Source organism: Balaenoptera physalus, assembly GCF_965194825.1.
Source record: "Balaenoptera physalus genome assembly, chromosome: 1".
NCBI lineage: Eukaryota > Metazoa > Chordata > Mammalia > Artiodactyla > Balaenopteridae > Balaenoptera > Balaenoptera physalus.
This window is the reverse complement of record NC_138882.1, coordinates 41,180,200-41,202,100: the sequence shown is the minus strand read 5'-3', so window position 1 is coordinate 41,202,100 and position 21,901 is coordinate 41,180,200. Positions and strand designations below refer to the sequence as shown.

The window sequence follows — 21,901 nt, the reverse complement described above, 5'->3', positions numbered from 1 at the left end:
TGACGTACTCAAAATATCCAAATCAAGCACTGAAAATCATTTACACCAGCTTGGTTATGTTAATCGCTTTGATGTTTGGGTTCCACATAAGTTATATTTCCACGTGTGATTCTCTACTTAAACGTAACAAAAACGTTTAGTTATTAAAACAAATTGTGTATACGTATAGCTGATTCACTTTGTTATACAGCAGAAACTAACACAACATTGTAAAGCAATTATACTGCAATAAAGATGTTAAAAAAAAAAAAAAACAAATAGCAACAGGCAATGAAAAGTGGATACTGTACAGTAATGTGGAACGGAAGAGATCGTGGGGCAAGCGAAATGAACCACCACCAACCACACCAAAGGCCGGTCTTCATCCGGAGAAGGTGATGTTGTGTATGTGGTGGGATTGGAAGGGAGTCCTCTATTATGAGCTCCTTCCGGAAAACCAAAGGATTAATTGCAACAAGTACTACTCCCAGTTAGACCAACTGAAAGTAGCACTCGACGAAAAGTGTCTAGAATTAGTCAGTAGACTAATCTTTCATCAAGATAATGCAAGACAGAATGTTTCTTTGATGACCAGGCAAAAACTGTTAGAGCTTGGCTGGGAAGTTCTGATTCATCCGCCGTATTCACCAGGCAGTGCACCTTCGGATTTCCATTTGTTTTGGTCTTTACAAAATTCTCTTAATGGAAAAAAATTTCAATTCCCTGGAAGACTGTAAAAGGCACCTGGAACAGTTCTTTGCTCAAAAAGATAAAAAGTTTTGGGAAGATGGAATTATGAAGTTGCCTAAAAAATGACAGAAGGTAGTGGCACAAAAGGGTGAATATGTTGTTCAGTAAAGCTTTTGGTGGAAATGAAAAAGGTGTCTTTTAGTTTTACTTACAAACCGAAGGCACTTTTTGGCCAACCCAATATTATCTTTGTCTTTTTCTAAGTGTTTCAATCTAAAAAATTTCTAAGAGCATTGTTGATATTGGTGGCAGAAGTTAGAAGTGGCAAAGTAAATATATAAAACTTCTTTCTTTTTTTCCCTTTCTTTTTTTTCCAGTTTTATTGAGATATAATTGACAGAGCATTGTATAAGTTTTAGGTGTACAGTGTAATGATTTGACTTAACATCATGAAATTATTACACAATAAGTTTAGTGAACATCCATCATCTCCTAGATACAAAATTAAAGAATTTAAAAAATATTTTGTGTGATAAGAACTCTTAGGATTTACTTTCTTAACAACTTTCATACATAACTTAACAGCAGTGTTAATTATATTTATCATGCTATACATTACATTCCTGGTACTTATTTATCATATAACTGGAAGTTTGTGCCTTTTGGCTGCTTTCATCCAGCTACCCCCTGCCTCTGGTAACCACAAATCTGATCTCTTTATCTATGAGTTTGTTTGTATGTTTGTTTGTTTGTGTGCTTGCTTTTGAAGTATAACTGAGCTACAACACTGTGTTAGTTTCTGTTACACAACATAGTAATCTTGCTATACATTTCAAAATGATCACCATGATAAGTCTAGTTATGCTGTATCACCATACAAAAATATTACTTAGTTATTGAAAAATTTACATCCTTTAATGTTTAGGTTTGTTTTAGTGAATTAGACTTGCCTCTCAGTTTCTTTTTAATTGTCCCATAGCAGCACCAAGGCTAATTGAGAAGCCCAGTTAAATTGTTTATTTTATTCTTGTCTCCTTTACTCAATTTAGGGAGAACAGTTTTGGTGCTGACTGTATTTATTAGAGAAGGGTACTAGATGGGTAACTTAGCGAAGTGTATTTCTCCTTTTCACACAGAGGAAAAGACATTCTTAAGTTTTCTTTTGTAAATACAAGAACAGATCTCAATCTCTAGACTTTTAATGTGACATCTTTTATAGCATTTCCTAGGTTAAATTAATGTTTTATATTTATTTTTTCTCAAAGTGGAACCCTATTTGTTTACCCATTACTGATGACAGATGCACCACTTTTAAAAAAATGCTGCTTGAAGTGAAATGGAAAATTCTCAGAAATAAATCTTACTTTCATGGATTTTATTATCTCTTGATATGATCATAGCTACAGTGTAACAAAAACCTTTGAATTTCAGATTATGAAAACTGAGCTGCTGTGTTTTTTTTGTTTGTTTGCAATTTTCTAAACATGTTTGGTATATTATGATTGATAGTCACAAATATCCCAAGACATAAGGACAGTAATTAGTATTTGCACTTAATAGATGAGCAAATGAGGGTTCAGAGAGGCTTAATATGCTTAAGAGAGCTTCTTAAGGGGACTTAATTAAGAATTAAGAGAGCTCTGTCCTCTGGTGTTTTTTTCTACTAAACATATTATCCAAGAAGAGAATATGCTCAGTCACTTTAGGGAACCAAACCAAGTGAGAGCACTGTATTATTCCATCTCATTTCTTTCCTTATTTTCAGATAAATCACACATACAAAAAAGTATGTACAATGTATATTTAATAGTTTAAGTAATAATTGTAAATCAAAACCCATGTAACCACCATCCAGCTAGAAAGAGAACACTGCAAAATCACAGAACCCTGCTTCCTTCTCTCACATGGTTCTCCCTGATCAGAGCCTTAATACCCAGCCAATGGAAACCACTGTTTTGACCTTTGTGATAATCATTTCTTTGCTCTTTATAGTTTTACCACGTATACAAATGCCTCCCTAAAAATATTGTTTAGTTTTGTTTGTTTTTACTTCTTTTGCTCAACATTATACTGATGAGACTCATTCATGTGGTTGCATGTTTTTTTCCTTTAATTGCTATACAGTTGTCCCTTGATATCTTTGGGGGATTGGTTCCAGTACCCCCTGCTGAATACCAAAATCCTCAGATGCTCAAGTTCCTTGTATAAAATGGTATAGTTTTTGCATATAACCTATGTATATCCTCCTATATACTTTAAATCATCTTTAGATTACTTACAGTACCTAATATAATGTAAATATTATGTAAGTAGTTGTAAATAAAATGTAAATTCAGTGTAAATAGTTGCCCTTTCCATGCTCTGAAATGGTTAAGAGCTATGACATAAGAATTTTCGGTCTTCTGAGGGTATAGCTTTAAAAGTGCCGTAAGTCCATCTGAACCTGGAACTTCTTCCAGGGATAGAGTTTTGAGAATATTTCCAATTACTTACATGGTTATTGCCCTATCAAAGTTTTCTACCTCTTGAATCAGTTTTGATAATTCGTTTTCCATTTAATTTATTTTGCAGATTCATTAGTATCAGTATAAAGAACCTTTATAATTTTTAGTATCTCCGTGTTTAAAATTTTATCTTTATTTTAGTCTTACTATTGTGTTTGTGTTTATACTCCCCTTTTCTTGCCAGAAGCATGGCTTTCTTGTGCCTTTCAAGTGGTTGGTACATTTATTTTTATTCTTCTGTTTAATAATGAAAGCACTTAAGGCTATTAATTTTCTTCTTAGTGCAGGTTGGCCACATTCCATAAATTACAACTTTTAGTGTTCCCTTTGCCATTAATTTGAAATGCACTTTTTAAGTCAGATTTTGTGGTGTAATTTAATTACAGAAACTTTTCTAGGTACACAGTTCTAGATATGCAGTTCAAATTTTGACAGATGTGTACAGTTGTGTAACTACCACCACAATTGTGATATAGAACATTTTCAAATCACTCCAAAGTTCCTTTGGGCCCCTCTAGTCAGTCTTTCTCCTAACCCCTGACTAGTACTGAACTGATTTCTATCCCTATAATTTTGCCTTTCCAAAATATAAATGGAATCATACAATATGTAGCCTTTTGGGTATGGCTTCTTTTGCTTAACATAATGCTTAGCATAATTCACCCATGTTGTAACATGAAGCAGTAGTTCGTTCCGTTTTACTGCTGAGTAGTATCCCAGTATATGGACCATAGTTTATTTATCCGTTGACAGCTTCATGGACATTTGAATTGTTTCCAGGTTTTTTTTGTTTTTGTTTTTGTTTTTTTGCTATTGTAAATAAAGCTTCTATTGTACAGATCTTTGTAGGACGTTTCTTGGGTATATACCTAGGAGTAGAATTGTTGGGTTGTGTGGTAAATGTATGTTTAACTTTGTAAGAAACTGCCAAACTGTTTTATATAATGGCTGTACCATTTTACATACTCACCGGCAATGTATGAGTTGTAGTTCTTTATCCTTGCTAGCACTTTTTATTGTATGGTTTTGTAATTTTAGCCTTTTGAATAGTTGTGTAGTGGTATCCCATCGTGGTTTTAATTTGCGTTTCCCTAATGACAAATGATGTTGAACATCTTATAAGCTTGTCATCCAGATCTCTTCTTTAGTGAAGTGCCTGCTCTAATCTTTTATGCTGCTTTTTTTTTTTTTTTTAGGTTTTCTTCTTGTTACTGAGCTCCTTATATATTCCAGATACAAATACTTTATCAGATGTGTATTTTGCAGATATTTTCTGCCAGTATGTGCCTTGAATACAGTATCTTTTGAAGAACAGAAGTTATTTTGTTTTGATGAAATGGAGTTTATCAATTTTTTTTTTTCCTTTTGGGGTTGTATTTTTGTTTTTTATCTAGGAAGTTTTTACCTAGCCCAAAGTCTCAAAGATTTTCTCATATATTTTCTTCTAGAAGTTTTATAGTTTTGAGTTTTATATTTAGCTCTATGTAATCCATTTTGAGTTGACTATTGTATATGGTGCAAGGTAGGAATCGAGGTGTGTTTGGATAGCCAGGTGTTCCAGCACCATTTGTTAAAAAGACTATCCTTTCTCTGTGAATTACCTTAGCATCTTTGTTGAAAATGAGTTGACCTTATCTATATAAGTCTATTTCTGGATTCTGTTCTGTTCCTTTGGTCCGTGTATCTGTTCTTAAGTCAATAGCACACAATTTTGATTTCTGTAGCTTGGAATTCTGTAAGTCTTGGCATCAGGTACTGTGAGTCCTCTACCTTTGTATTTCTTTATTTTGGGTGTTCTAGGTCCTTTGCCTTTCCATACAAAATTTCGAAACAATTTGTCAATTTCTACAAAAAAGTCTGCTAGAATTTTGATTGGTATTTGCATCTATAGATCAATTTGGAAAGAATTGACATCTTAATAGTATTGAGTTTTCTAATCTATGAACATGGCATATCTCTCCATTTATTTAGATCTTCCTCAATTTCTCATCAGTGGTTTTTAGTTTTCAGCATACAAATTTTGCTTATATTCTGTGAGATATTCCTAGGTGTTTCATGGTTTTTGGTTGCAGAATCGTCCCTCTGTATTGCATCTGCTGATTCAACCAACCACCAATGACTCAAAAAAGTATTGCAAAGAAAATCCCAGGAAGTCCCAAAAAGCAAAACTTGAATTTGCCACCTGCCAGCAATTATTTACATAGCATTTACATTGTGTTAGGTATTATAAGTAATCTAGAGATGATTTAAAGTATGTGGGAGGATGTGCGTATGCAATTTATATGCAAATACTACACCAGTAATATTTGAACATCTGTAGATTTTGGTATCCTCAGCAGGGAGTTTGGGGGGTCCTGGAACCCCTGCGGATACTGAGGGGCGACTGTATTGTAAATGATTTTGTTCTTTTAATTTCCATGAGAGCAGTTTTGATTTCCTCTTTGACCATGGAATTAGTTTAAATAATGTTTTTATCCCCTTTTTTCTTATTCTTCTTTTATCCCATTTATTAAGATGTAACTGACATACATCACATACATAAGTTTAAGCATAATGGTTTGACTTACAAATATTATGAAATGATTAACACAGTAAATTTAGTTAGCATCCATCATCTCATATAGATAAAAAGAAAAGCAAGAAAAAAATTTTTTTTTGCTTATGATGAGAACTCAGGATTTACTGTAACAATTTTCCTATATAACATACAGCAGTGTTAACTACAGTCATCATGTTGTGCATTACATCCCTAGTACTTATTTTTCTTATAACTGGAAGTTTCTGTTTTTGACGTGATAAGCTTTTTATATTTGTTGATGGAGTTTTTGTTGTTGTTAACCTTTTGTTATTAATTCCTCATTTTAAGGTTTCTTTGTGGCACAGTGTAGGATCATTTTTTGTAAACAGTTCACAGAATTTGAAAAGAGTATATTTTCTATATAATGTAATATATATATATTAAGTAATACAGATAAATATATAATATATATTATGTGTTAATATATATTATTAATATATATTTCAGTATAAAACTGTATGAAATCTTATTGATACTATTCAAGTATACTATATCTTAAATTAGTTTCTCTTTTTGATCTGAGAAGTTTTGATATTCATTAGCTTCTCATGCCAATTTATATGTATCCATTTTAATTTAAAAATCTTAATGCTATCTTGTTCCACAGATAGAACTTTTATTAATGTAAAAGAATCCTCTCTCCTATTTAAAGCTATTTTGGCCTCAAGTTCTTTATGTAATATTAATATTGCCTCTTGTTTATTTTTCTTTCCACATATCTACTAGGTCTTTGCCAATTTTGTTATCCTCAACCTTTCTCTGTCATTTAGGTTTGATTCTTATAAATAGCATATAATTAGATTTACCTCTTTAGACTTAACCTGAGTCTTTTTTAGTAGTATAACTTATTTACATTTATTGATGTAACTGAGTTTTTGTACTTCTTTTATAAACAGTCTTATTTTAGACTGTTTATAATGTGTCCTTTTTTGTTTCCTTTGTTTCATTACTTTGTTATTTTGGTCAAGTTTTCACTGTTGCTTTATTCTCTAGCATGGTAATTAAACATTATTCTTACTTTCCTACCTCTATATTTAATATATTAATATAAGAACTTGTGTATCTCTATAAAGAATGAAAAGTATGGTGGTTGAAATATTGCAAATTTAGCAGGCTTAAATTCTCCTCTTTTCTACTCCCCTTCATTCCCTCCTCCCCCTGTATGTTGTTAAAATAATCTGGAATTTAATTACCAGTTACTTTTTTTATACTATGCAGTTATCGTATGAAATTTTTTTTGTAATATTTGCATTGAACTTCACAACCACATTAATGGTTACTTAAGTGTTAACTGTTTTGTTGATTTCACAGCTTAGGAGTATTTCTTCAATGTACCACATCTTCCTTGAAGTTTTTTGTTCTGATTTATCTTTATCTTTCTTGTGGCTTTTTTCTTTAGTTCTTTTCAATTGAAAATACATGTTATTAAATATTTGTCTCTCCCACAAAGAACTTTTTCCCACTGTGCCTGAAATCTGAGCGTATTGATTTTAATTAAATGGATGTGGTCAAATAATCATTTTTTCAAAGCCTGGGTGTATTTTTGAAAATATTGAAATAGAGCAGAAGAAAACAGTTCTAATGATTTAACCTTTACAAGGTAATAATAGCTTGTTGATTTCAAATTTAAATTTTACTCTCAGTCACCAAGAGTAATTATTTTTCTTCAAGGTTTTCCTCCCTCCTTCTTTTCTTTCTTCATTCTTTCCTCCCTTTCTTCCTCTCAGCCAGTTTTATCACTGCTGATTGATTTTTGAGTTTTGGTATTTCAGGTGCAAATTGTGTGCATTCTATTGTTATTTTTACGGGTGTGTTGGTAGGTATTATAATTTCCACCTGTAATCAGATATTCCAGGTTTAAAGGAAATACTTTCATTCTGAATGTCTTAAAAACCTGAAGGAAGGAAGGGCCTAAATCAAGGCCCAAGTATAGCGTATTATTGTTAAGGTAGTCAAAAACAAATAATTTCATAGGAACAAAAATATTTTTTCATGTGTTTGTATTTCTCTTTGGATTTTTTTTATATGTCTTGCTATAATATCCATTTGTGTTGATCAGTATTAATAGTTTACACTATTCTGATGTTATTGTCTTATCTGAAGAGGTTGATTTATGCAACCTGTCTGTTACACAGCAAAAGATTATTTGTTCTGGGTATTCTCAAAGACGTAATTTTATTTTTGACTTGATCTCTCCTAAGATTTCTGATTGTATCTTACCTGATCCTAGAAGGAATGACAAGTTAAACATGAGAATTAGCTCTTTTAATAATCTTTTTCTTTTTGTAGTTAGTACAATGGAGACATAGAAAATTTAGAGGTATTATGTCTCTGGCAGAGCACTTTTGTTTATTTTTAATTGAAGTATGGTTGACATACAATATTATATTAGTTTCAGGTGTATAACATAGTGATTCAGTATTTAAATACGTTGTAAAATGATCACCACAATAAATCTAGTAACCATTTGTCCTCATACAGACTTACTACAGTATTATTGACCATGTGTCTTATGCTGTACATCACGTGCTGTGACTTACTATATGACTGAAAGTTTGTACCTCTTAATCCCCTTCACAGAGTACTTTTAACATGACATTTTTCTTTATTTTGAAGATTATAAACTTTCTGCCATGCTTTTTTGGAACACATCCCTGGTGGCCCGTCCCATTCTATAGTAGAGGAGAAGCCCCCATTTAGGAGCTGACCCAGAAAACAGTAATTCAGGACAGAGCCTCAGTTGAGCAGTGAGTTAAACCAGCCTGGAGAGAGAAATTCAGACCAAATTGTCAGTGACAGTGACAGTGACAGTGGTGGTGTGTGAGAAAGGGGGCTCCATTTGAAGAGTTAGATTTTTCCTTTTTGTTCATTTGAAAAATGGTCCTGGTAAGAACAATTTTGTGATAGGTAACATCCTTGAAACAGAAACTTGAACCATATTTCATCATTGAAATATGACTGATGTGCTATTTCTGGGGAACTTTGATGTGCTCCATTAAGCTTACTACATTGAATTAATGGACCTTTAAACCAGTATGTAATTACAGAGATCATTTTAGGTATCCAGTACTGTGCAAAGTGACAGAAATTAGAAGATAACACTGTAGATAATTTTATAGATTTTCGAACACTTTGTTCAATTTTTTAAATGGTAAATCTTTTCTTCTTTAAAATTATTAATATCATCATCTTATGTAACATGTCTCAACCTTCTTGATTATCCCAAAAGGTTAAATATCTGTTATACATAGAGCACTTTATAAGACATAATTTTGAATATGTGTAAATACAGGACATAACCTATGGGGCTATTTGGTTAATAATTTTATTCCTAAGTACAAACTAACAGTACAAGGCAGAACAATTTAGGCAGTAAAAAGTGGATAAATGGAGGTAGCCTACGTATTTAAAGAAATAAATTAAAACTGTAATATTACCAAATGGCAATGACTTTTTTTTTCTTTTGTAAAAAAGCTTTCTTTTGAACTTCAAAAATAGCATCTATATCTGCTTTTTTTAAAATTAAGTAATTAATTAATTTACTTTTGGCTGTGTTGGGTCTTCGTTTCTGTGCGATGGCTTTCTCTAGTTACGGCAAGCAGGGGCCGCTCTTCATCGCGGTGCGCGGGCCTCTCACTATCGCGGCCTCTGTTGTTGCGGAGCACAGGCTCCAGACGCACAGGCTCAGTAATTGTGGCTCACGGGCCTAGTTGCTCCGCGGCATGTGGGATCTTCCCAGACCAGGGCTCGAACTCGTGTCCCCTGCATTAGCAGGCAGATTCTCAACCACTGCGCCACCAGGGAAGCCCTATATCTGCTTTTATATCTTCATCCCCTACTCGTTCTTTAACATACTTGCTTATAGGTCTGTTTCCTTATTACTTTGCTTAGTTACTTTAAAAGATCACCAGTGTTCTTCTTAATGCTAAATCCAGAGCCTTTTTCTGCCTTTATCATCTTTCCTTTTGATACATTGGACACTGTCAGCACCCCCCTTCTTTGGTCCTTAACTGTCCTCACTTACTCTTCCCGCTCTCTGAACTGCACCTTCTTTGGATTCTTCACTCCCCCTTTTCCTCGGATTTGAATCTTTGAGTTGACTTCAGTCTAGGCCCTTTCTTCCATTTCTTCTCTGCCACTCCGAGGGCTTCCATTAATATAAGCACATGCGTCTTCTAACAGTCTAGTCCTCTTACCTGAGCTCAGTTGCTCTCCAGCATAGTAGCTTGCAGAGGTTGTGAAGTGCTTTGACTCTCAGTAGCTGTTTAATCTTACAGACAATAGATATCACTGCCCGCCTTATATTTTATTTTAAATTTCACTTCCTTTCTTTGCCAGTATATTCATGTGTCAAAATTCAAATGCTACAAAAGGCTATACAGTAAAATATTTCCCACTCTTCTGCCATCCACTCAGCTCCTTTGCCCAGTGGCAACCAGTGTCTAATTTTTTATATGTTTTTCCAGAGATGTATAAATTCTGTATAAATCTTTACCCCCATTTTACAAAGAAGTTGAGACTCAAAGATTTCAGTAATTGGCTCAGATCACAGAGATGGTGAGCGGCAAAGCCAGAATTCTAATGAGAGTCTTCCAGTTAAAAATCTGCTACAGGGCTTCCCTGGTGGTGCAGTGGTTGAGAATCTGCCTGCCAACTCAGGGGACACGGGTTCGAGCCCTGGTCTGGGAAGATCCCACGTGCCGCGGAGCAACTAGGCCCGTGAGCCACAATTACTGAGCCTGCGCGTCTGGAGCCTGTGCTCCGCAACAAGAGAGGCCGCGATTGTGAGAGGCCCGCCCACCGCGATGAAGAGTGGCCCCCACTTGCCGCAACTAGAGAAAGCCCTCGCACAGAAACGAAGACCCAACACAGCCATAAATAAATAAATAAATAAAAATTTAAAAACTCAACTTCATGCCCATTAAAAAAAAAAAAAAAAAATCTGCTACATCTCAGATTCCAAATGCCTGGTGGATATTTCTTCTTGGACTTCATATCTCTTCCTGTTTTCTGTTCTTACTCAAAAATTAGTTTATCCACATAAATTCTCAGTCTTTGTAAATGGAACCAACATTCTCTGGTCATCAGTTTTGAAATTTTGTAATAATAATTGAATCCTTCTTGTTCATTCCCTCGTATACAATCTCCTTCAAAATGTCTCTTATGTTTATCCTCAACTCTCCATTCCTGCCACCGAGTTCTAGTTCAGGCCATCACCAGTCACAACCTGCCTGGATTACTGCCATAAGCTACAGGATGGCTGCTTACCTCTCAACTTTCTTTGTTAACTTGTTGTGTTTACCATTGCCAGAATAATCTTCCCAACACTTTAGATGACGTTATTCCTCTCCAGTGGCTTCCTTTTTCCTTTCTCATCCTGTTTAAATTACTCTGCCTAATATTCAAGGCCCGCTATAATCTGGCCTAATCTTCCCTACTCAATATTTCTCTCTCTTAGCCTTCATCCCTTTTGGATATATCTCCTCTTACCGCAAATAAACACTTCATATTCTGGCCTTGTTGCCCCAGTTCTTGTTTGTATCACATAGACTGTCTTCCCTTCCATTACCAAAAACCGACTTTGTGTTTCAAGTCCATTTCCATGCCTTCCACAATAATGTTTGCTGCTGCTGCTGCTATTTTTGTTATTAACTAAGTTTTTCTTTCAATTGAAAAAGTATACATGCACGTGATAAAATTAAACAGTTCATAGGTGTGCAGTGAGCAAAATATAAGTGTCTTCTATCTCTTCCCTCAGGTCTCCTCTGTAGAGGTGATCACTGTTACTAGTTTCTTAGGTATCCTTCCTGAATTTTTTCATCCACACGCAAGCATGTGTATGTCCCATCTTTTTTCTGTACAAATGCAAATATACTCTATGCATGTTAAGAACTTTCTGTCACTTAAGAATGCATCTTAGGGGGGGCTTCTCTGGTGGCGCAGTGGTTAAGAACCCACCTGCCATTGCAGGGGACACGGGTTCGAGCCCTGGTCCCGGAGGATCCCACATGCCGCAGAGCAGCTAGGCCCGTGCGCCACAACTGCTGAGCCTGCGCTCTAGAGCCCGTGAGCCACAACTACTGAACCCGAGTGCCACAGCTGCTGAGGCTCGTGTGCCTAGAGCCCATGCTCCACAACAAGAGAAGCTGCCACAATGAGAAGCCCACGCACTGCAATGAAGAGTGGCCCCCGCTCACCGCAACTAGAGAAGAGCCTGCACACAGCAATGAAGACCCAGTGCAGCCAAAAATACAATAAATTAGAAAAAAAAAAAAAAAAAAGAATGCATCTTGGGGAACATCTCATATTAGCACATAAATCCACTGCATTCTTTTACCAGCTGTGTGGTATTCTCTCTTCATTCCCAGTCCCCCACTGATGGACGCTAGAGTTGTTTCCAGTATTTTTGCTGTTGCCATTTACATTGCTCCATTGACGAGTTTGTTAAAAAAAGTTGCCTTTGTGAACATAAATTTCTAAAAGAGGAATTTGGGGGCTCAGTGATATATGTATATATTAAAAATATTTTTATATTTATTGCCAATTATCCGTCAATGAAATTTACACCCTTTTACCTTTCTATCAGCAGTGTGTGAGTGCCTATTTCCCCCACGCTGTTTTCAGTGTTATGTATTACTAAACTTTAATCTTGGCCAATCAGATTGGTGAAAGCAACTCATTTTAATTTAAATTTTTCAAATTATGAGTGAGGTTTTTTTTTTTTTTTTTTTTTTTTTTTTTTTAACATCTTTATTGAAGTATAATTGCCTTACAATGGTGTGTTAGCTTCTGCTTTATAACAAAGTGAATCAGTTATACATATACAATATGTTCCCATTTCTCTTCCCTCTTGCATGAGTGAGGTTTAACATCTTATATTTTAAAAACATTTATATAAATTCTGTGAACTACTGATTTTTCTTTTGGGCTGCTTGCCTATTTATTACTAAGAACTTTTTTTTTTTTTTTTTTTTAGAACTTTTTATATATTAAGATTATTGGGCCTTTGTTGATCTTACAAGATACAAATTTTTTTCCCCAATTTTGGCACTTATCTTTTTACTTTTTCTTTTCCCATGTTAAATCTTAGTACTTTCTACAGTTTTGTTTTTTATTTGCCATAAAAAGGAAGCAAGAATCAAGTTTTATTTTGTCCAGATGACTGGCCAGTTGCCCTTGAACTGTGTATTGAATAGTCTCTGATTTGAAATGCCATTATCATATATTAAATTCTGTGTGTATTTGAACCTATTTCTGGGACCAGTTCTCTTTTGATTTCTGTCCACAAGTACGAAAAACTTATTTTATTCCTATAGATTACATTTTAATATTTGGTAAGGCTTGTTTTGTTTGTCATTATACTTTGTCAGAATTTTCTGCATATTTTCTGATTTGTAAACAGGTTATCTAAGTTCTCCCCTCCCCCCAAGATTCTGTTGATATTTTTATCGGGGTCATATTAAATTTATTGTTTAACCCTTTCTGAAATTTTATTTTATTTTATTGAAGAATGTTTTCTTTCTTTTTTCTTTTAATTTCTTATTTTTTTGGCCATGCCGTGCGGCCTGCGGATCTTAGTTCCCCAACCAGGGATCAGTCCCACGCCCCCTGCAGTGGAAGCACGGAATCTTAACCACTGGACTGCCAGGGAAGTCCCTGAAATTTTATTTTTAATTGTTTCCCTAGTCTTTCAATTTTGCTCATTTTCTGAAACTTTGTCTTTGTGAGAGAATGGGAGTTGGTTTAATTTAACAGGACAGTTATTTGACCATTTACATTACATGCAATAATGTTACAGAGTCCTAAGAGTAACTATACAGGATGAGCCAAGACTCACTGTACTAGGAGCACATATTCAAGGTTAACTGCAGTGAAAGAAAAACTAGCATCTTGATTTTGGTAATACTTCAGATCACCTTAGTCAAGAGTAGAGTAAACGACCTGAAATGGAGGAGGATAGATAGATAGCTCACTCACTTATTAGCTAGATAGAATGCTACACTCTCTACTATTTAAAAAAAAAAAAAAAAAAAAAATATATATATATATACACACACATATATACATATGAACTAATATCTGTCAAGTAAGCAAAATATATTGGAGTTTCTGCTTGTGAGGACTAAATAGTACATAATTCATAGTGATCTTAATAAAAAGTCATTCATTATGACTTTTTTTAATTTTATTTTTTAGGACAGGTATAGATCTACAGAAAAATGGAGACTATAGTACAGAGGACTCCCACATACCCACATCCAGTTTCCCCAATTATTGATATTTTACATGAGTATGGTATATTTGTTACACTCAGTGAACCAATATTGGTACATTATTGTTATTAACCAAAGCTCATACTCTGTTCTGATTTCTTTAGTTTTTACCCAGTGTCTTTTTTTTGTTCCAGATCCCATGTAGGATACAACATTATATTTAGCTAATGTGTCTCCTTAGGTTCCTCTTGGCTGTGGCAGTTTGAAGTTTTTTATCACGGAGAAAAAGATATAATTTTTCTAAAAGCTAGAAAATTTAAAACGAGTAGACAATTTTAAGGTATACTGATGTTTTAACTTCTGTATTCCTTTCTCTTCTGCATTTCAGGCACTCTGTGAATGTGCCCTCCAGACTCCTTATGACAGCTTGAAACTTGGGATGTTGTCTGTTCTTTCCACGCTGTCAGGGACCATCGCCGTCAAACATTACTTCAGCATAGCTTCAGGTAAAGAGAAGAAAGGAGATAATATATGGATAACATGCTAATCCTTTATTCATGTTGATATTTCAAGTCGTTTCCTCTGTAAAGCTTCAAATCAGGAAAGGTTTCAATTTCATATGGTTATATGTTAGGAATTTCTTTGAAAATGATTTCTTAACTAATTCCTAAGATAATAAAATCTTGCATCTTTGATCTTAACTCAAGGCTATAGTTTTTCTCGATTTGCCCTTTTTTGCATTATATGTGGATGAAACAATATTTTTGAGGGTGCTTAAAATAGCTGGTTTGCTTTTGTATGTCTCTGACTTAAAATGCCCTTTGGATTTAAGTGTATTTCAAAGGCCAAGCGGTGGTGAATTTTAAAAGCAAATGTCATATGCTTCCTTTTAGGCGTATGTTATCCTTCTGGAAAATGATTAAAATAAAACTTTACCCCAGTTCAATAATGCTTTCCTAGTTGCCTGTTTAAGATGATTTAACTCCAAAATGCCTTTGTTAATGCCCTGTGAGGAGCTTGCTTACATAACAGACTTAAGGCTAAAGTTTTTTGTTGTTTTATACTCTTTGGAATGATGCACAAGAAACATGACATTAGGTGGATGAGGAAGACTTTTCTCTTTCTAACTTTCTACCTTTTTCTGCTTTGGTTGAACCTTTTGAACCCTGTGAATTTATCTTAGTAAATTGTTTCTAAGTAAAAAAAATTGAAAATAATAATTTTATTCCTAAACCAATTGACATAGAAAAATGCTCACAAATATTATATTTTAAAGGTAGAAATTGGAAGTATCTACTTATCCTGATTATATATGAATTTTTAAATTGTATTGGTGTGCATGGGGGAAAAAGATTTTTTAAAGTATTCCCGAAAGTTAATAATAAGGTCATGCTGGTTTATGGGTTTGGGGATGATTTTTGTTCTTTTCTTTGGGTTTTTCTGGGTTTTTTCCCCAAGTTTTCTTTAATATCTTGATGAGAAAAAAAAAAAGGAAAAAAGTAAGTTCTAAAACATGTTTGTAAATTTGTAGATGAGTCTGCATTGTCCATATCACATGGGCAAGAAAAAGAATGGAGGAAATTATAATTTCCATGGTTTTGTAAAGAGAACTCATAGGTTCATCTTTCAAATGTTTTGCCTATTTAAAAAGCACTGAGGTTTTACCTAAGCTAGTACTTTTATGTCAAGCTGGAAATCAGTAAGGTGACCGTATGTCCCACACTGCCTGAGATAGTCTTGGTTTATACCTGTTGTTATTTATAATAGTGTCCTTTTCAAACCTCAAAAAATATGATCGCCGTTGGTGTAAAAGATTGCAGTTGATAGGAATCATGGAAAAATAAGCAGGGGAAAGGAAGACAGGAATGAGAGACCCCGCTGAGAAGTTGAATGAGCTATAATCTCCTGATTCTTCCTGAAGCTCACTCACTTATAACTGAGAGCTTCTCTACTATAAATAAAAACATGCACAACATAAACCTTATGTTACAGAATTTCAGGTGTGACTTTTAAAAGTTACTGCAACTATAGGATGGAAAATATATAAAGCATAAGGCCAGTGCATAACTAACAGGTTTTATGACCTCCATGGCAAGATGCTTAAAATCTTTAGGCTTCAATTTCTTCTGTAAAAGTAGGTTGTTGAATCAGATGATCCCCAGGTCCTTTCTAGCTCTAAAATAATAAATTCCTATATAAACCTTTTGCAGTGTAACTATGTGCCAGCAATTGAAGTGGGAACAGCAAACTTAAAACTTTTGTTTCTCTCCTCTCTTGAATGTAAGGTTTTATTTGACAAGAAGCCTTGTAATGACTCCATTTTAATGAGAGACTATTTGAATGCCCAAGATACAATCTATAGTTGTTTTGGCTTTTGCTGTATTCTTTAGTCAGTTTTTATTAATATTTTTGTGGGGAAGTATATTGATTTTAGAATTTAATCATTACAAAACTATTAGCATATACTTATTCTAGGTACCTTGACAGGAGAAAAAGAAATGGTGATGTATATTGATCATGGGGTAGAGGTAGAAAATTTTGTTGAAATTTATTGTTAGAGATTTTCTCTTGAAAATGATAAAAATGAACTGCTTAAAATGAACTGCTTTTGAACTATATAAATGAATTAAATCTGTACTACTTTTCTCTCCTTGTTTAGGAAATGTGGGTTCTTCCCCTAGATCCTCTGATTTAGTCAAATTAGCCCAAGAGTGCTGTTACCATAATAATAGGGGCATTGCAGCTCATGGAGTGAGAGTCCTAACTAATATTACTGTCTCTTGTCAAGAAAAAGGTAAGTTTGATCAAGACTGATACTATGTATAAACTTTTAGATTGGAGTTTGACCAGAATCCTGTGTGTATTTGGTTTTTTAATCCCTTATTATTTTTAGCCTGTGTGCTTTTATCTATTGGTTGCCTCCTCCTGAATGTTCTTAGGGCAGATTTTCTCAAGACTGCTTAATCCTTTGGGGGGAAAAAATAGAGTGGGGCTTCCCTAGTGGCACAGTGGTTGAGAATCCGCCTGCCAGTGCAGGGGACACGGGTTCGAGCCCTGGTCCGGGAAGATCCCACATGACGCGGAGCAACTAAGCTGTGCGCCACAACTACTGAGCCTGTGCTCTAGAGCCCGCAAGCCACAACTACTGAGCCCACTTGTCTAGAGCCTGTGCTCCACAACAAGAGAAGCCACCTCAGTGAGAAGCCTGCGCACCGCAACGAAGAGTAGCCCCCACTCACCGCAATTAGAGAGCCCATGCACAACAACGAAGGCCCAACACAGCCAAAAATAAATAAATAAAATAAATAAATTTATTTTTTAAAAAAATGAGGACTTTAGGATTGGGATTGCAGAATTGAAAGGTTTTATGGAGCATTGCCCATTTCCTCCCATTGCTTACCTTTGCTTATAACTATCCAGTGGTATCAGTTTGTTCACCTGTAAAAAAAAAACCTAGAAAATTTAGGGGAAAAAAAAAACATATGAAGTTATCGAGTGGCTTAAATAACAAACAGTTTCACCTAGGGGCAAATGAATTAACAGAGCAATGCAAATTAAATTTTCATGGAGTTTATCTCTAGGTATCTATAGCATTAAATGATTTGCACAATCAAGAAGGACATGCATAGAAAATGATGCATATATTTTATTGTATTCCTAACGTCTTTTGACCTAAACACTTAAAGAAGTTCATGCTGGTGTTCAAAAACAGGAAGTGCATTTTGGATGTTTCATCTGTTTCAGTGCTTATTTTGATCTTTGTTAAGGATCAGCAGTCCCTCTTATCCCCACTAGGCTTCAGCACTGCTTGTTACTAGTGCCTTTATTTTCCTAGCAACCTGACCTTCACTAGACATTGTTTGCCAAGCCCCTACACTAACTCAGGAGACATTTCTTTAAGTTGTATGTTGATTCTGATTTGAATAACTAATCTTGTTTTATTTTTCCATAGTAATAAGTATTTTCTACCATTTAACACAGCAAATTGCTGTATGTCCTCAAAGCTGACATATTCGTTTATTTACTTATTCATTCATTCATTTATTTTTGGCTGCGTTGGGTCTTCATTGCTGTGCGCAAGCTTTCTGTAGTTGCGGCGAGCAGGGGCTACTCGTCGTTGTGGTGCTCGGGCTTCTCATTGCAGTGGCTTCTCTTGTTGTGGAGCAAGGGCTCTAGGCATGCAGTCTTCAGTAGTTGTGGCATGCAAGCTCAGTAGTTGTGGCTCATGGGCTCTGAGCACAGGCTTAGTTGCTCTGTGGCATGTGGGATCTTCTCAGACCAGGGCTCAAACCTGTGTCCCTGCATTGGCAGGCAGATTCTTAACCACTGCATCACCAGGGACGTCCCAAAGCTGACATACATTAACCTAAATGTGGTTAAGTAATTTATTCAGAACTTTCTAGAAACTTTAGAGAAATTTTAGCCCAAAGGTAGTGAAAAGATGGTATAGTACTGCTATTACATGAGACATCTAAAGGGTTCATTTCTTTATGATCTGACTTAAAACATTTATAAGATTAAGTGCGGTCTTGATTATTTCCTAAAAGTAGTTCCACTTTTGTGAGAAAGTTGCATCTTAGGTGAAAATGGACCTGCATAATTTATGTCTTGTTTGGAAGATTGACACATGCTACATGGTTTGCTAGTTTTTTCCTTAGCTAAGCTGGTGACACTGTTTCAGTTAGGCTTTATTTATACCTTTGTGGCTTTAGATCTTGGTTTAATGTATGTGTGTGTATTTTTAGTTTCAGGTGTACAACATAATGATTCAATATTTGTATGTATTTGGAAATGATCACCACAATAAATCTAGTTAACATTCGTCACCATACATTGTCATTGTAAAGTTTTTTTTTCTTGTGATGAGAACTTTTAGGATCTACTCTCCTGACAACTTTCAAATATGCAGTACAGTATTACTGACTATAGTCACCATGCTTTACATTACATTCCCATAACTTACTCATTTTATAACTGGAAGTTTGCACCTTTCCAACCCCTTCATCCATTTTGCCCCCCCCTCAGCTTCCTCCCCCCTACCTCTGGCAACCACCAGTCTGTTCTCTGTATCTATGAGCTTGGTGTTTGTTTGTATGTTCTAGATTCCACATTTAAGTGAGATCATACAGTATTTGTTTTTCTGTGTCTAACTTATTTCACTTAGCATAATGCCCTCAAGGTCCATCCATTGTCACAAATGACAGGATTTCCTTCTTTTATAAAAAATAGCTAAATAATATTCCATCGTGTGTGTGTGTGTGTGTGTGTGTGTGTGTATGTATATATATATATATATACACATACACACATACATACCACATTTTCTTTATTCATACATCAGTGGACATTTAGGTGGTTTCTGTATCTTGGCTAGTGTAAATAATGCTGCAATAAACATGGGAGTACACATATCTTTTTGAGTTAATGTTTTTGTCTTCAGATGCATACTCAAAAGTGGAATTGCTGGATCATATAATAGTTCTATTTTTAACTTTTTGAGGAACCTTCATACTGTTTTCCGTTGCGGCTGCACCAATTTATATTCCCACCAACAGTGCACAAGGGTTTCCTTTTGTTTACATCCTTGCCAACACTTTTTATTTCCTATCTTTTTTATAATAACCATTCTAAAAGGTGTGAAGTGATCCTTCATTGTGATTTTGATTTGCATTTCCCTAATAATTAGTGATGTTGAGCATCTTTTCCTGTACCTGTTGCCTATCTGTATGTCGTCTTTGGAAAGAAGTCTATTCAGATTCTCTGCCCATTTTTTAATCAGATTGAGTTTTTGTGCTGTTGAGTTGTATGAATTCTTAATATATTTTAAATATTAACAACCCCTTATCAGATATATGATTTGCAAATATTTTCTCCCATTCAGCAGCTTGCCTTTTCATTTTGTTAATGGTTTTCTTCGCTGTGCAGAAGCTTTTCGGCTTGATATAATGTATATATTTTTATAATCTTCAATAAAGTAGTGGAAATATACAAGTCTAAAGATAGCCTTTGCATTTTAGAAGTAATGCCACATGTACTTTTTCAGGAAGGTTAGCTTTATGCATTGAAGTATTTCCTATATTTTAGACTCCTTAATGTTTTCTTCTTCTAAGTGTGTGTGTGTGTGTGTGTGTGTGTGCATTTAATCTTCTCTACTTGATCGCTAAAAAAATTAGTGTTTTTCCTGTAGACCTTTTGGCACTGGAACAAGATGCTGTCTTTGGCCTGGAATCCCTTCTGGTACTTTGTAGTGAAGATGATAGCCCAGGTGCTCAAGCCACTTTAAAGGTGAAAACATCAGTTATTTTAATATAATGCCTGTCTTCATTGCCTAAAGTGTAGATCGGCAATCTCTTTGTAAAGGTTCAGATAGTAAATATTTTAAGTTTTGCAGGCAATGCACTCTTTGTCACAACTGCTCAGTTCTACTATTGTAGAAAAAAAGTAGCCATGGACAATGTGTTTTTTTTAAAAAAAAAAAAAAAAAAAGGAAGGGTGATGGTGTGGCTGTGTTCCAGTAAAATTTTATTTACAAAAACAGGCAGGATTTGGCCCAAGTGCAAGAGTTTGTCAACTCCTGGCTTAAACAAATATTTGCCCTTGATCTTCACTTTCAAAACTAGCATTTTGACTGTTGTTATTCCAAAATATAGGCGAGGTAGAAATTTGAGCTTTGGCCTATTTTGCCGTCAGTTGAAAGTGTTTATTAAGTTGTAATAGATACATATGATGGTCCTAGATAATGTAAAGTTAAATAGACAGCGCTCCTGCACTTTTCGAAGTTTATAATCTAAGGTAACACTGATAAGATCACAAAGAACTGATGAAATTACTGCAGTCAAACTCATAAATGTGTAAGTGTGTATTAATTTCTAGAGTATAGAAGCCCTAGTTTTAAGGGCTTTTCACTTTCACTTAATTATAGAATCATTTTAGAGATAGTTAAAAATTTTTTTAATGAGACTGGTATTGGATTGAAACATAAAATATAATTTTTGATGGTACAAAATAATTACGAAAAGTAGAATTAGTAGAAGTAAAAGGCTATTAAGTAGACATTGGAGAATGTAAGAACTATAGCTTGTATAAGGTATGGCTTGAGGGAAGGCATGACTTATTTTAGCATGTTAAGAAAAGGTATGTTGTGGTCATGATGTTGTACAGTAAAGATACTAGTACCATTAAATAAAAGCTGATAATCAAGGGGTGGTGAAGGAAGTAGGCAACATGTGATTGGCAAGTCCACAGAATCCCTTTGGAACCGCAATACATTTACTTAAAAAGTTTAAAAAGAAAGAAAGCAAACCAAAACCTTTGCCACCAATCGTAGGTGTCAATAAAACACTGGACTCAGCACAGTGGGACGTACATGGGTGGTCAAGAAAAGTCCCTTTGTTAGAGGAGCTCTCCATAAGAGGATACTGATATTTATATAAGCGGTTGTAATACCAAGCAGAATGTCGCAAGTTCTCTGGTAGTATAAACAAAAGTGCAATTCTAATTGAGAGGACAGAGTGGGGGGTGATTAATTTCAACTAAGGATATTAGGGAAGACTTGAACAAGTAGATGTCATATGAATTAAGCCTTGAAAGATGGGGTAGAATTTCAGTATTGAGGAAGGATCATTTGAACCTGAGGGACCACTGTTATGAAAGACAGGAAAGCAGAAATGTACCTGTTGTGTTGGAAGAATGATAAGTAGCCCACTGTGGCTGGTTGATGTAAAGGGAGATTAGAAAGTAGTTTGTAGCTCAATCATGGGGGATATCAAATGTCAGGCTGAGGAACTTTTGCTTGATTCTGTAGGTAATGAGATCTTAAAATTTTGAAGTAGTGACCATGCTCTAACTTTTGTTATAGCTATTATTGTTATTTAAATATGTCTATTACGTACCAAACTTTGTTGAAGGCTTGTATATACATCTTTCACTGTTTACAA

The 21,901-nt window shown here is 34.8% G+C and overlaps 1 protein-coding gene across 2 annotated transcripts in view; it reads left to right on the top strand.

Annotated features, from left to right (window-relative positions):
- INTS7 (integrator complex subunit 7) overlaps positions 1-21,901 on the top strand; it is an 88,900-nt gene that overhangs the window by 24,557 nt on the left and 42,442 nt on the right. For both annotated transcript variants that reach the window (XM_082471455.1, XM_082471456.1), the window contains 3 exons: positions 14,353-14,470; positions 16,624-16,758; positions 20,152-20,249. In XM_082471455.1, the coding sequence (XP_082327581.1) occupies positions 14,353-14,470; positions 16,624-16,758; positions 20,152-20,249 (351 nt within the window). The remainder of the gene's footprint in view (positions 1-14,352; positions 14,471-16,623; positions 16,759-20,151; positions 20,250-21,901) is intronic.